The 13,592-nt window shown below is 41.7% G+C and overlaps 1 protein-coding gene, 1 long non-coding RNA gene, 4 other non-coding genes and 1 pseudogene across 8 annotated transcripts; 5 read left to right on the forward strand and 2 right to left on the reverse strand.

Annotated features, from left to right (window-relative positions):
* Positions 1 to 604: 604 nt before the first annotated feature.
* LOC132364372 (putative uncharacterized protein MSANTD5) lies at positions 605 to 2,727 on the reverse strand (annotated as a pseudogene).
* An 842-nt stretch (positions 2,728 to 3,569) lies between these two features.
* LOC132364709 (uncharacterized) lies at positions 3,570 to 7,677 on the reverse strand. Its single transcript, XR_009502885.1, has 4 exons — positions 6,687 to 7,677; positions 5,576 to 5,682; positions 4,906 to 4,967; positions 3,570 to 3,833 (listed from the first exon to the last, which is right to left on the reverse strand). It is a non-coding gene; the product is annotated as an uncharacterized LOC132364709 (long non-coding RNA).
* Positions 7,263 to 13,591, forward strand: EIF4A2 (eukaryotic translation initiation factor 4A2). Of its 3 annotated transcripts, XR_009502884.1 has the most exons (12): positions 7,270 to 7,371; positions 8,180 to 8,228; positions 8,321 to 8,453; positions 8,745 to 8,884; positions 9,634 to 9,802; positions 9,901 to 10,010; positions 10,257 to 10,400; positions 10,717 to 10,854; positions 11,102 to 11,191; positions 11,414 to 11,493; positions 11,945 to 12,055; positions 12,805 to 12,895. XR_009502884.1 is itself a non-coding variant. In XM_059920742.1 (11 exons), the coding sequence occupies exons 1-11, from the start codon at positions 7,343 to 7,345 to the stop codon at positions 12,947 to 12,949; spliced, it is 1,224 nt and encodes a 407-aa protein (XP_059776725.1). In that variant the 5' UTR covers positions 7,263 to 7,342; the 3' UTR covers positions 12,950 to 13,591. The 3 variants fall into 3 exon arrangements, 2 of the variants coding, with proteins under 2 accessions (XP_059776725.1, XP_059776724.1); XM_059920742.1 differs by lacking the exon at positions 11,945 to 12,055 and having other exon boundaries at positions 7,263 to 7,371; positions 8,183 to 8,228; positions 12,805 to 13,591; XM_059920741.1 differs by lacking the exon at positions 11,945 to 12,055 and having other exon boundaries at positions 7,271 to 7,371; positions 12,805 to 13,591.
* Positions 8,575 to 8,643, forward strand: LOC132365640 (small nucleolar RNA SNORD2). Its single transcript, XR_009503165.1, has one exon. It is a non-coding gene; the product is annotated as a small nucleolar RNA SNORD2 (small nucleolar RNA).
* LOC132365636 (small nucleolar RNA SNORA81) lies at positions 10,447 to 10,625 on the forward strand. The gene has a single exon (XR_009503161.1). It is a non-coding gene; the product is annotated as a small nucleolar RNA SNORA81 (small nucleolar RNA).
* On the forward strand, positions 10,906 to 11,037 carry LOC132365603 (small nucleolar RNA SNORA63). The gene has a single exon (XR_009503133.1). It is a non-coding gene; the product is annotated as a small nucleolar RNA SNORA63 (small nucleolar RNA).
* Positions 11,218 to 11,357, forward strand: LOC132365617 (small nucleolar RNA SNORA4). The gene has a single exon (XR_009503145.1). It is a non-coding gene; the product is annotated as a small nucleolar RNA SNORA4 (small nucleolar RNA).
* Position 13,592: the final 1 nt, after the last annotated feature.

Here is a 13,592-nt window from a genome sequence, read left to right on the forward strand (position 1 = left end):
CAAAAATAAGATATGTTGTTCGGTATATGCCTGTGGTAGGCCTTAACCAGGTCTGGCGATGTAGCAGCAAATAGAAAAGTAAATCACCATGGCATAGCAAAACCTCTTTATGGGGACTTCCCTGGCGGTCCACTGTTGAAGACTCCGTGCTCCCAATGCAGGGGCATGGGTTCGATCCCTGGTCAGGGAACTAAGATCTCGCATGCCGCAAAAAAAAAAAACCTCTTTATGGAGTAGTAGGTAGACCTTTGAGTGGGAACATGGCCCTTCCCCAATAATAGTATGAGATGGTAAAATCACAGTTCTCTACATTGACCACCAAATTTCAAGTATACCTTCATGAGGGCCTTCAATCCAGAGATCTACTATTTTATCAATACTATCTTTGGAGAGTAAACTTCTAGACTAGCCAGAGTAAAGGAGAGAAAGTTGCCTAACTACATGGCGTAGGGGAGGAATTCCTGAAGTCTGCTTTTTCTTTTTTCTTTTTTTCTCATTTAATTTCACATTTATTCTCATTGCACTGGGCTGGGAAAGGAAGGAGTTGTGAGTGTATAGAATTGCACTATTGCACTGTCTTTCAGACAGAATTGGGATCCAGGTTCTAACTTCCTTTGAGTTCAGGATCTGAATCAGAGTCAGAGGAGGTTGACTGCAGCTGGAGGCTGGGGGCTGCTAGGAAAAAGGCAGGGATCAGGAATGTACTTGACCTCTGAGAATTCCTGTTCCAGGGCTCCCATCCAGGTACCTGAGGATCCTTCATGTAGATCACATGTTGGGGTGGTGGGCACAGCAGCTCCCCAAAGGGAATATGACTGGCACAGGCCTGGGACTGGTATTCAGGAGGTGGGAGACTGGTCACATGTGCACAGGGAGGACCTGAGAAGACATTGTCCAACCATCTGTATCCCAGGATCCTGTGAAGGGGCCTCTCCATAAGGACAAGGCCAGGGCTTGCTCCTTGACCTCTGGTTGGCCTCATGAATAGTGGAGCATAAGTCATGCAAATTTATAAGCATTTGGAGACATTGTTGCCACTCTTCTTTATGCCCCTGTGCTTGCGACCCTGGGCAATTGCTTTTGGCTGTACATGAGTCTTCTTCTCACCACTTCACATTCAAGGAATTCCCATTCTTGTAGGAAACTTCTGATTTCCTGGTCACTCTAAGGTTTAATTAACTGGCCTGTTGGCTTTTCTGATCCCTGGGTTTATTTTTCCTTCTTTACTTCCTGGGGGGTTGCCAATGATTTCAGCCTGAAGTGTCTATTTTTTATTCCTGAGTTTTCTCTACAGCCACGGGGTTCTAATTCAGGGTCAGCAAAGAGCTGGTGTCCAGGGTCATTTGAGCATGGGCCACTGCCTGTACTCCTTGCTTGGCCCTTGCAGTAAACCTTTCTCTGCTCCAAACCCCGATGTTTCAGTTTGTTTGGCTTCACTGTGCATTGTGCACATGAACCTGGGTTCGGCAACACAGGCACTTACTCTGGCATGCTGGAATTCAGCAGAGCCTGGACGTGCCCGAGTATAGAAATGTGTTTGCTCCTCTCTGCTCTGGCAGTTTCTAACTGCTTTTTCAACAGACTTTCAACCAGTGTTCATGTTTTAATCTCACATCCCTACATCCAAAAAAACATGGTCCTACCAATTTCTGACTCTTTTGGTTGTTCTGCAATACAAATGAGGTTGCTTATCAGCTTTCCCCACTCTGAATTTAGGACTAAGCTTTCTCCCATCTGCTAATTTTCTCATCATTTTCTCATTTGCTTTCCAATTTAAGTTTTGTGAGCTGTTGTTTCTTTTCCAATTTTCTTGAGTGTTTAAGTCTTTTCAGCAAGACTTTTTACCATTATTTTAGTGGGCTTTCAAGAGATGGCAGAGGTTTAATATCAACCTTCTAACTTTAACCAAAATCAAGACTTTAATACATAGGGACAAAGGTCCCTATTTGAAGGAGGAGGGTGGGATGGAGCAAAGGCGGGGCCACTGATACCCTTAGGAACCTAACAATCCACCTAGATCCACAAACTATTCAGAGTTGCCTGGGAAGCTTTGAAACCTCAGTTCACACTAGTTAGCCCAGGGGGAATTCTCATCACAATTCTCTCAAGGAATGCATTCAAATGCAAGCATTTTGAAGTAAATCATTTAATCTCTATACAATCTCTGTACAATCTGTACAAATCTCTGTATAACCCCTCCACAGTTTTTTACCTCTAGGAACCAGGGTCACTGCAAAGAAGGAAGGCAACCCAAATTGGAAAATAGGTGCCCCAAAGGAAGACGTAGTACCTATTCCTCAATCTGTATTCTGTTGAGAGTCTAGCCCCTCAGTGATTCCCACCATCCACAAGTATCCATCTATCTTATCAGACAGCCTTTGGGCTGATTAATCTAAACTCATATAGAAATGCACTCCCTGACTCTACTTTTTAGCCTCAGAACTTCATTTAGTTCGTTTGATAGATTTTCCTTTCTTTGTCTGCTTCAGTGAGTCTAACAGATTGAACAGCTAATTCCAAATTCGAGAGAGCAGGAAAAACAGGAAGCTTCCCATTCAAGGCCCCAAAGGATCTTCTGCCTTTCCCCTCCTTGGGCAAGACAGGGAGCTCAGGCCCAAGCGTCTCCTTGCCTTCTGGAAGGAGTTTGCCAGCTGGCTTTACCATAGCACCACCTTGTCCAGGAACCAAGTTTTGAGGTGTGTTTAGAGTTAAATCTATTAGAATCATCTTTTGTGTTTTTGGTTTTTTTTACTTGCAGAGCCAGCAGAAAGACAGCTAAACACAGGGTCTGGGGTTTTTTCATCAACTAACAGACATCACCTTATAGAGAAAGATAGGTCATATAAAATCAAGGCTGTTAAAGTCAACTACAATTTAAGTGAACAAATTACATTTTCTACTGCAAACTCATTCTGCAGATTAAAGGAACACTGCAAAGTTATATTTGTTTTGCAATAGAAGGGAGTTTAAACATGAATGATCAGCTCAGGAAAAACAGCTAGTAGCAGTGGACATCTCAGGAAAATTTTCGGTGTTTCTATTGAACATCACAAGAGACAGAGCCTTACAAATTATAATTAAATTTATTTATTTATTTATTTATTTATTTATTTATTTTTGGCTGTGTTGGGTCTTTGTTTCTGTGCGAGGGCTTTCTCTAGATGCGGCGAGCGGGGGCCACTCTTCATCGCGGTGCGCGTGCCTCTCGCTATCGCGGCCTCTTTTGTTGCGGAGCACAGGCTCCAGACGCGCAGGCTCAGTAGTTGTGGCTCACGGGCCCAGTTGCTCCGCGGCATGTGGGATCTTCCCAGACCAGGGCTCGAACCCGTGTCCCCTGCATTGGCAGGCAGATTCTCAACCACTGCGCCACCAGGGAAGCCCTACAAATTATAATTAAATAAGACTTTTCCTCCACTGGTCTGGGCTGCTTATTCCTGATATCACCAGAGTGTACATATTCCTGGTTCTTGACTTCTGAGCTTACTGTGGAGGATAATACTTTGAAAATTTCAAGTATTTAACGTAATAGGTTTCTTGACCACCGCCCCCCGCCAAAAAATGACATTACAGCCCATATAATTTCTTTTATTTGGGTCAATTGTGAGTATAAAATTTTAAAGTTACTTTTCAAAGGAATTTTAAAGGAAAATAAAAATAGAAGCCTCTAGCAAGCAAAGGGGCACTATGCCTTGACCATCTTCTCTCTTCAGACACGAAGGCTTTCCCAAACAGAGGCAGTCTCAGGGAACACCAGCTAGTTATGCATCACCTCAGCCTTTCTACGGGAGTCAGGAAGATGGCAGAGTGCCCACCCCCTTTATTTTTTCGAAGTCCTATTAATATAATAAAAAAAAAGTTTTCATCAGAAACAACTGACAATATTTAGTTGGTTATTCACAGACTTTAGTTGGCCTATCATTCAGAATTCAGAACTGGAAACCAAGATCTAATTTGCCTCTGCCCTGGTCTGGCTAATGACTACAGATTTAGTAGGCCTACAATCCATCTGAAACAGTGTATCCCAAACAGAAAAGTTCAGATGAGCTATATTGACACACAGTATTTATTTTCATTTTTTTCGGTAATTACTTTAATCAGTATTAGAAAATACAAGAAATTAAACCTACGATTTCACTCAAGCGAAGTAAATGCAAATTGACTTAAAAATTAGGTAAATAATTCAGGTGGTACGATTTAGGTATGGCAAAAATCATGAAGCCTGAATAGTTGAAGAATGGCTGGATTTATTCCAAGGAAATGAGGTCCATAAACTGCCACTTCACTTCTACGTCTACTGCACCCCAGTTTCAGATGCAAGGAGTGGACCTAAGGACCACCACCACCCAGCCTATGCTCCAGGCCCACTTTCAAATGTGGGCAAATTCACCAAACAAAATTCACAAACAGCAACAGCAGAAGTAACAATACCAAAGCAACTGATGGAGCAGTGAAGAGGAGGAAAATGCTGAGCTTTTTTCCTTAATGTAGTAGGGTTAGGAGAAATTTTATTTTTAAAATGCCCTTTATTGTTTTTAAAGTATTGTTTGTGCAACAAAAAAGATAAAATCTTGCAAGTAGAACTCATTTTGTTTTACAGTCCAGACAGTCTAAAACAGCTTCTTCTTAAAAGTAGTACCTTTATGTAAATCGTCACTGTTTCAGTAAGTAAATGCAGGCCTACAAGTCCAGGGGATAAAAATGGTCACATAAGCTGAAGGGGACATCGGGATGTGTCCTTTTTTGAATATGAATAGCAGGAGTAGTTTTACTCTTTAAAAGAAATTAAAACAGCATATCAACAGTACAACTCACTGTAGGAAATAGATAATATCCCTTCATCTTTGTAGTTTTACTATTTATTCTTCTAGTTATTCACTCATTCATTCAAAACATTTAAGGGCTTACTATATGTCTAAGGAATTACTGCCAGCAGTGAAAAAATTCTTTTCCTCATCAGTCTGTTTGACCTAAGAATAAAAGAAGCAAAAACATCATTTTGCCATTTTTGGATTAAAATTCACAACTTCCTAGAAGCTATTCTGGATCAACTCTACTCTATGCTAACAATGCCTTTACTGTCTCTTCTTGGTTCTTACTTTATACACTATTCAACAAAGTTGATTGGTTGCTGTGGCAGGCAGAATAATGTTCCCCCCAAATAGGTTGGCTTACAATCGCTAGATGGCTTTACAATTGTCAGCGGAGGCTACTGGAGAGTAAAACTAAACTAGGTGGTCACACAGGGAAAGAAGCAGAGTTTTAGCATCATTTGCAGTATAAATGGCCTCACATGTTCCAGGTTAGCAAAGAAGCATTGTAGTTGACTTAGAGATGGCCATCTAATTTTAGATCTCAGGTAAGTGGAAAAGTTTCACAGTATGCTCTGTGTTGATATGCAAAACTTTGTTAATGTGTATGTTTTGTTTGGATCTTTATCTCATTTTTTACTTACTAATGCTATTTAGTAAGCACTTGAGAATGTGGTAAGCACAGCATTTATTAGAAATACATGGTAGAGTTGCTGGCAATGTGGGTCTGGATTTTTGCTGAATTTTGGATTAGGAAACTTTCTTACCTTGAAACCCCTTGAGCAATTGTGACTTCAACCAGAGTTTAGCCCTTGATTATTTCCTGTTAAGGGACTCTGGAAATCCTCCACAGCATGTAACAGTAGTGCTAAACCTAAAGAAAACACTCAACAATTAGGTGGTGTTGATTGATTTCACCCTATGGTTCATTGATTTCACCCTGTAGACTCAAGTGAGACTAAATTGTTGGCCATTTTTCTCATTTAGTATTTTCTTCAGTTTCCTGGATCCCGGGAGATTTTTAGTAGGTTTTGGACGAGCCAACAAGGATCTCTGACCTCCATTCTCAGAAAATGTCTGGCATTACCGCAAATCTGGATTTGAACATTATAAAGGGTAAATAGGGAGCATCATCACTAGACTGAGGGCCAAGTACACTGTCATCTTGGTATTAGTTTTTGTCACAGTTCCTAGCGTGATCATTTTCAAATAAATAAATGATTTTTGGAAAAAAATGTAGTATTTAGAACCAGATATCATGTTGAATACACAAATATAGAAAATTAAGTCATTTTTTCCCCGTTATCAGACTTTAGGTTGGCCTTCTGAATTAAGGAGAAAATGTTTTCTTGAGTATTCGTGTTATCTTGCAGGGTGGGTAGGACTGTATTTTAAAGTTAAATGACTAAAAATACTATTTTTGATTTTTATTAACGAGCCTGGGTTAGGGCTACAGTTGAAAACCTCTGGAGCTTTACGAATCATGCAGTTTATTTAAGCAGCAAGGGTTGTATTGCTCTCAATTTCAATAAATCAACATTCATTATGTATAAACAAAGCGCAAAAAGCCTTTAAAAAAAAAAAAAAAGACCATAACCCAAACCTGTGTAGTCCCAAAGCAGCATGGAGCTGTACAGGCCGGAAGCATCCATTTAAATTCCTGAGTTACAAGGCACATTACCCCTACATTAGCAAAAGTTTACAATGATTTTATCAGGCATTTCTCACACCTGTTAAAATTATAAGCATTAATTTAAAAAGAGAGCGAGAGAAGACCAGAAGCAACATGAGAATGGAGTTGGCTACTCCAGAGACATCTGCAGAGGACATTACATATTTCTTCTCGCCCTGCACGTTGGACGGTAAACCGGATCTTACGGGACTTGCTGGGTAGCCGACATTTTCCGTAGCAGGAGTTTCACTGTCAAGGTCTGAAGGATGTTAAACGCTCGTGCCAAAGGCCAGGCGGCTCTCTACCGTCAAGATAAGTAGCGGTGGGAACGAGCGGAACAGACCGATTCCCCTCCAGTGCAGAGTGTGGACGTGCCTACCCCTCCGGCACCGAGCACTGCGGGACCGGCGAGCCTGGTCCCACTCGCCGGCGGGAAAGCCAGAGCTGCCAACCGTCCGGCGCGCCCCAGCCTTCCGCCTCCCGGTCCAGCCCGGCGGCCCGGCCGCCTCTGCTTCGGGGACGCGGAAACCCCGTAGGAGCAGGGCGGGCGGGGAACGCGGGTCTGCCCACCGCTTGCTGCAATATTCTTCCGCCGCAGAGCAAAGAGTCCCAACATCCCCCCCCAGGGTCTTGGGATGTTCAGCAACGCTGTAAGATCGACAGATAACTAAATTTGGGTTTTCCCACCGATTTGCTTAGGATATTTTCTGAGATAAGCACCCCACGATCACAATTTTGTGGCTTGTCGTAGAACGACGGGAAAATTCCTCCGCAGAAAACGGGTCCCGGCCGCGAGCCTATAAAAAACGGGTGGTGCGGCTCCTCTGTCTTTCCAGTCGGGCACTGAGTGGTTTTTTGGATCATGTCTGGTAGCTCCGCGGATTATAACAGGTATGCCGCTTTTTCGGTGGTGGTGGTGCTCTGTGGCACAGGTTCTAAGGCGCCGGAGGAGGTTGTAATAGATGGAGAGGAGGCAGGGAACCCCGGGTTCATAGGCGTGGCTTTGGGGTACAGTACTCCTGTGTTTTTCGAGAATCTTCCATGATAGGTAGGGCCCGGATTGTGGGGAGACGGGTAAGAAAACGGGCTGGTGAAAGAGTGTGTTTTCCCGAAGACGCCTTGAAATCGCGGCCGCTTCTCCTGCCCGTACGGAGCCCGGCATTTAGTGGCAGCCGTGGCGCAGTCCGCAGTCGGTACGGTGTAACTGGGTTGTCTAAAGCTTTATTCGCGGCCAGCGGCGCGGTTTGGGAGCGCTAGGCAGTAGGTTGGGTGGGGGCAGGACGGCAGCGGCGGCCGGAGGCCGGATGGGGCCGGGCCGGCAACGGGGTCCCGGTGAACCGTTGGCAAGGCCTCGCCGGGCCTAGGCCCGCGTCAATCACTACGGCTTGCGCATTGTTAGGGGCGGAGCTCGGCGCGTGGAGTTCTCGCGAGACGGTGCACTGCCGAGAGGGGAGCGCCTGGCGCTCAGGCTTGGGGGGAAGGGCCGGCGTCCGTGAGGTCTTTCCGGGCGTCCCCGGTTCCTAACCTTTGAGCGGCGGCGCAGTACATCGTGTGCCCTGCGGCACCAGCTGCCTTTGCTCGTTTGGGAAGTGTACACGTGCGGGGGAGAGCGACCGGATGAGAAAGGGCTTCTCTCCCCCTCAATGTGCAATTGCAGGGGTTTGGGGAAGGGACGTTCTAACAGCAGTATTTTTGTCAGCAGAGAACATGGCGGCCCAGAGGGAATGGAGCCCGATGGTGTCATCGAGGTAAGAAATGGGAGTGGAATTTGGAACTTTGGAAAGGTGAGTTTGTTCATCCGTTTATTCCTTTTTTTTTTTTTTTTTTTTTAAACTTTCAGAGCAACTGGAATGAAATTGTTGATAACTTTGATGATATGAATTTAAAGGAGTCTCTTCTTCGAGGCATCTATGCTTATGGTTTTGAGAAGCCATCAGCTATTCAGCAGAGAGCTATTATCCCGTGTATTAAAGGTAAAAGAACTCGTTGGCGCCTCTTAAAAGTGAATTCCCTGTTCTGCATAGACCTGCCCCTTTTTCTCTTTAATATGGGAAAATTACCTTCTGGGGGACTAGTACCTATTTGTATTCCTTAAAGTGAAATGATGGCAATCATCTTTCGGGACTGACCTGAAATGAAGAGAATACTCATTGCTGATCACTTGATTATTTGGGCGTAATTCACGTTCCAAATGGAATACGTGGTGTAAACTAGAAGTGGCGGTTTGATGTGGGATCGGTAAATGTGTATCCTACTTTTTTTAGGGTATGATGTGATTGCTCAAGCTCAGTCAGGTACTGGCAAGACAGCCACATTTGCTATTTCCATCCTGCAACAGTTGGAGATTGAGTTCAAGGAGACCCAAGCACTAGTATTGGCCCCCACCAGAGAACTGGCTCAACAGGTATTGATAGTGTAGTTCACAAAAACTGCTTGCGTGTTGTACAGGTTTCAGGTTTCACAATTGTGAAGAATTTAAAGCTTAGTATAAATTTGTCCTACAGAGCCTTCTTTTTAACTGTCCGTGCATGCAGGGAGTTTCTGTTGAAAGCTAAACAGTCAAACGGGAACTGGGTGTGCAGGTATGGTTTGCAGGGTTGTGTAACAGATTGAGAAACTGAAGTTTTTGTTCAGGGTGGACTAGACCTGTTCTCATTTTCAAGTTTGAATGCAGTTGTGCAACATGAAAACTGCAGTGACATGTTATTTGACTGTCTTAGTAGTTTGTGCTGTATCTGTTCATGCTGTGTTTTCAGAGCTCACTGCCATATTGGTTTGAAGGAAAACCTTGCTAATACATCTGTAGGGTTTATTAAAGCCAAGATTATATACGTCGCAGCACTGCGGGAAAAATTACTGTTTTTACCACTGTTTACACTTTTCTACACAATGAAGAATAACAGTAGGAAATGTTTTTAGTTACGTAGCTGGTACCTGGGGCAATAGGATCTCAAGTTTGATAAGGCACAAGATGTTTTCAGGGAAGTTTATCTTGAGGCATTTAGATTGGTCTGCATTTTAAGCTCGGAAGTAGTTAAGTGCTCTGCATGCATTGAAGCTGTTTGTAGACCAGATATTTGCCATTATGCTTTGGAAGTTAAGTCACAGAACCAGTAATTCTGCTGGATAATAATTAAGGCTTTTGGCTTTCAGATCCAAAAGGTAATTCTGGCACTTGGAGACTATATGGGGGCAACTTGTCATGCCTGCATTGGTGGAACCAATGTTCGAAATGAAATGCAAAAACTTCAGGCTGAAGCACCACATATTGTTGTTGGTACACCAGGGAGAGTGTTTGATATGTTAAACAGAAGATACCTGTGTAAGTATTGCTGTTGAGTATAGTTTGGTTTTACTATTATAAATAAAGTAGCATGCCTGCGAACCTAGAGATGATAGTATGACTTTATTTTTAAACAGCTCCAAAATGGATCAAAATGTTTGTTTTGGATGAAGCAGATGAAATGCTGAGCCGAGGGTTTAAGGATCAAATCTATGAGATTTTCCAAAAATTAAATACAAGTATTCAGGTGAGCTTTGTTTCACTCCCACTCTTAAAATAGCTGGAGGTTAGGTTTAATGCAGGTAATATTACAACACAACTGAAGTGTTCTATTGCCGTTCCCCCTGCTTAAATCAAAAGCAACTGATGCATAACTCTCTGTCACAATTCCATGCTCAGACAGAGACGCTTGGCCTCAAAGATTTTTTGTCCTCGAGTATTGTGCAGGTTGTGCTGTGTGATGTGTGACACCATAATCAATTTTTTTTTTAAGGTGGTGTTGCTTTCTGCCACAATGCCAACGGATGTGTTGGAAGTGACCAAAAAATTCATGAGAGATCCCATTCGAATTCTGGTGAAAAAGGAAGAATTGACCCTTGAAGGAATTAAACAGTTTTATATTAATGTTGAAAGAGAGGTAATTTGTCTAATTGTCAAACCTAAAAATGTAGCCAGGTTTTTTTACCTTCTTGTATAAGCACTGTGCTAAAATTACAGAAACTAGGATCACATCTTGGTTTTTGTAATAATGCTAGCAGAGTACACACAAGAAGAAGAGTAACTGCACTAGGTTGTAAAGGACTGGGGTGGACCTCTTTCTTAATGTCCAATGTCCTTTGTCTTAAGACTTGGTGCAATATGTCTTTAGACCAATCTTATAATGAGTTTCTAATGAATGTAAGTTGGAAACAATCATGTTAATTACTGTTACCTTTCTCTTTGAAATACTGTAGGAATGGAAGTTGGATACACTTTGTGACTTGTATGAGACACTGACGATTACACAGGCTGTTATTTTTCTCAATACAAGGCGTAAGGTGGACTGGCTCACTGAGAAAATGCATGCCAGGGATTTCACAGTTTCTGCTCTGGTAAGAGGTATTCTAATCTAGTAATGGTAACTGAAGTTTGTACCTTAATTAAAGCAGGATTTAGACTACAATATAGCTGCTAAGTGCTGTGTTGTCGTTCCCCCTGCTCAAAATAAAGTTGTTTCTTAACTATACCTGTCTGCTGTACTCCTGTAGCAGCCAGGGACGCTTGGTCTCATACATGCTGATAAAATTAAATGTTGATTTGATTGGTGATTCTTGAATTAATAGGTTTGTTCCTTCGCAGCATGGTGACATGGACCAGAAGGAAAGAGATGTTATCATGAGGGAATTCCGATCAGGGTCAAGCCGTGTTCTGATCACTACCGACTTGTTGGTGAGTCTCTCACTGCTCTTCTTAATTCACCAAAAGTTTGTTTGGGGGGAAGGTTTTTTAATAACCTTTACCAATTTTGGGCTATTTGGGAGAATAAAGAAAAGACCACACTCCACAGTGAGCTATACCACTTAGTATAGTTCATTACTATTTTGTGGCCTACATTACATAGGTGTCTAGTTTTTCAATTAGAATTTGAACATCGTCGTCATTGTATTTCAGGCTCGTGGGATTGATGTGCAACAAGTGTCATTGGTTATAAACTATGATCTACCTACCAATCGTGAAAACTATATTCACAGGTAAGTAAATGGCATCTTGACTTTACTGGACTGGTAAAATTCATATTTTGCTTTTCTACTGACTGATTTGTCTGAAAGGTAACCTCAAATCAGGGAATTGAGTAATATGACATAGTAACTTGGTAGGGTGTAATTAAAATTGTACTTGGGAAGATTGGTCATACACAGTGGGAAAACAGTTGTGAATGTTGCCCAAATTGTGGACTCTATACATACAGATATGGTTGTTTTAGATCGGTTGGTCTTAGCTTATTGTTGAGCTGTATTTTTTAGTGATGCTCGTGTCCGTGTCCATGCGCTTTCTTGGTGATTCCTCTATAGTTGGGATTTTCTTGGTGTCATCTGGTAGCAATTTGAGCAGTCCCTGGTTTAGTTATAGTGGCTTTATCCCTAAATAAATTGAATTGTACTTTGTTATATGATGTAAAAAAAGACTTTTTAAAAAATACAGGGGTCGATAGCAGCAGTTGATGACGAGATGGCGCTCAGAAACGGCGTTGACGTTATTTAGGACGTGGAATCATAAGCGAAACAGCACACTGTTTGAATAAAGAGCGAGTCGGTATTTATATTTGTTTTTCTTTTGTCATGATTATTTGATATTTTAAGATGCTCCAGCCAAGGCATTTTGTATACTAGCCTATTAGGTGGTTTGTATTGTCTGGTTTCTATCAGGAAGGTTAGAAAGCTGTTTTTGGAGGTAAACACGTTTGAGTAATTTGAGTTATATAACGTGTGAAACTGAGCAAAAAAGCAGTGATGAGTTTGGGTCACCATACCAAATATTTGTTTTCCCACTGGAAAAAGTTGTAAGTTTTAGACAATAGTTAACCTTGCAGCATTTGTATTTGCAGTTTACAGTTCCAGAAGTGCGTCGAAATGGATTACATAACTGTTCTTTTTGTTTTATCCCTGGTGTTTTACATCTGTCCCAGGCTGACATCTGCTCTTGGCTGGCCCACTTTGGTATGGGCTTTAAATTCACTACCCCAAACACAATACTGTCATCTGCTTTAAAAAAACAAAACAAAAAAAAACACAATACTGTCATCTGCTTTAAAAAAAAGAAAATAAATAATGCTCAAGATACTTGATAAAATCTCATTTTGCAGCCAGACAAGCCTTGAATCCTTTTGGCACTAACTGCAAAGGAAGATTTTTTTCTCTAGATATTGATTAGCAGCTAGTGCTCCAATTAGAAGCACGAACTATAACCTTGATAAGTAAACAGCAGCTGATGGTTAACAAGTGGATCATCATGCAGCATGTGAAGTAGTATATTCTAATTGCTGATTTCTTTTTCTTACACAGAATTGGCAGAGGGGGTCGATTTGGGAGGAAAGGTGTGGCTATAAACTTTGTTACTGAAGAAGACAAGAGGATTCTTCGTGACATTGAGACTTTCTACAATACTACAGTGGAGGAAATGCCAATGAATGTGGCTGACCTTATTTAATTCCTGGGATGAGATAGTTTTGAATGCAGTGCTCGCTGTTGCTGAATAGGCGATCACAACGTGCATTGTGCTTCTTTCTTTGGGAATATTTGAATCTTGTCTCAATGCTCATAACGGATCAGAAATACAGATTTTGATAGCAGAGCGACATTAGTCGTGAGCTCTTGTGAGGAAAGTCGTTGGCTTTATCCTCTTTAGAGTTAGACTGTTGGGGTGGGTATAAAAGATGGGGTCTGTAAAATCTTTCTTTCTTAGAAATTTATTTCCTAGTTCTGTAGAAATGGTTGTATTAGATGTTCTCTATCATTTAATAATATACTTGTGGACTAAAAGATATAAGTGCTGTATAAAATCAGCCAATTATGTTAAACTAGCATATCTGCCTTTATTGTGTTTGTCATTAGCCTGAATAGAAAGGCCTTTAAAATTGATTTTTTTAGAAAGCATTTGAATGCATTTTGTTTGGTATTATATTTATTCAATAAAGTATTTAATTAGTGCTAAGTGTGAACTGGACCCTGTTGCTAAGCCCCAGCAAGCAATCATCCTAGATAGGGTTAAACGTTTACCCCAGTAAAATTGCCATATTGCACATGTCTTAATGAAGTTTGAATGTTAAATAAATTGTATATTCACTTTAAAG

This window comes from Balaenoptera ricei, chromosome 4, assembly GCF_028023285.1.
Source record: "Balaenoptera ricei isolate mBalRic1 chromosome 4, mBalRic1.hap2, whole genome shotgun sequence".
NCBI lineage: Eukaryota > Metazoa > Chordata > Mammalia > Artiodactyla > Balaenopteridae > Balaenoptera > Balaenoptera ricei.

What these genes read in the sequence shown, in the direction of transcription:
- EIF4A2 (XM_059920741.1), top strand. Translation starts at nt 7,343, where the DNA reads ATGTCTGGTAGCTCCGCGGATTATAACAG. An exon ending in AATTAAATACAAGTATTCAG is followed by an intron (nt 10,011 to 10,256) that starts GTGAGCTTTGTT and finishes TTTTTTTTTAAG; the next exon opens with GTGGTGTTGCTTTCTGCCAC. An exon ending in TGATCACTACCGACTTGTTG is followed by an intron (nt 11,192 to 11,413) that starts GTGAGTCTCTCA and finishes ATTGTATTTCAG; the next exon opens with GCTCGTGGGATTGATGTGCA.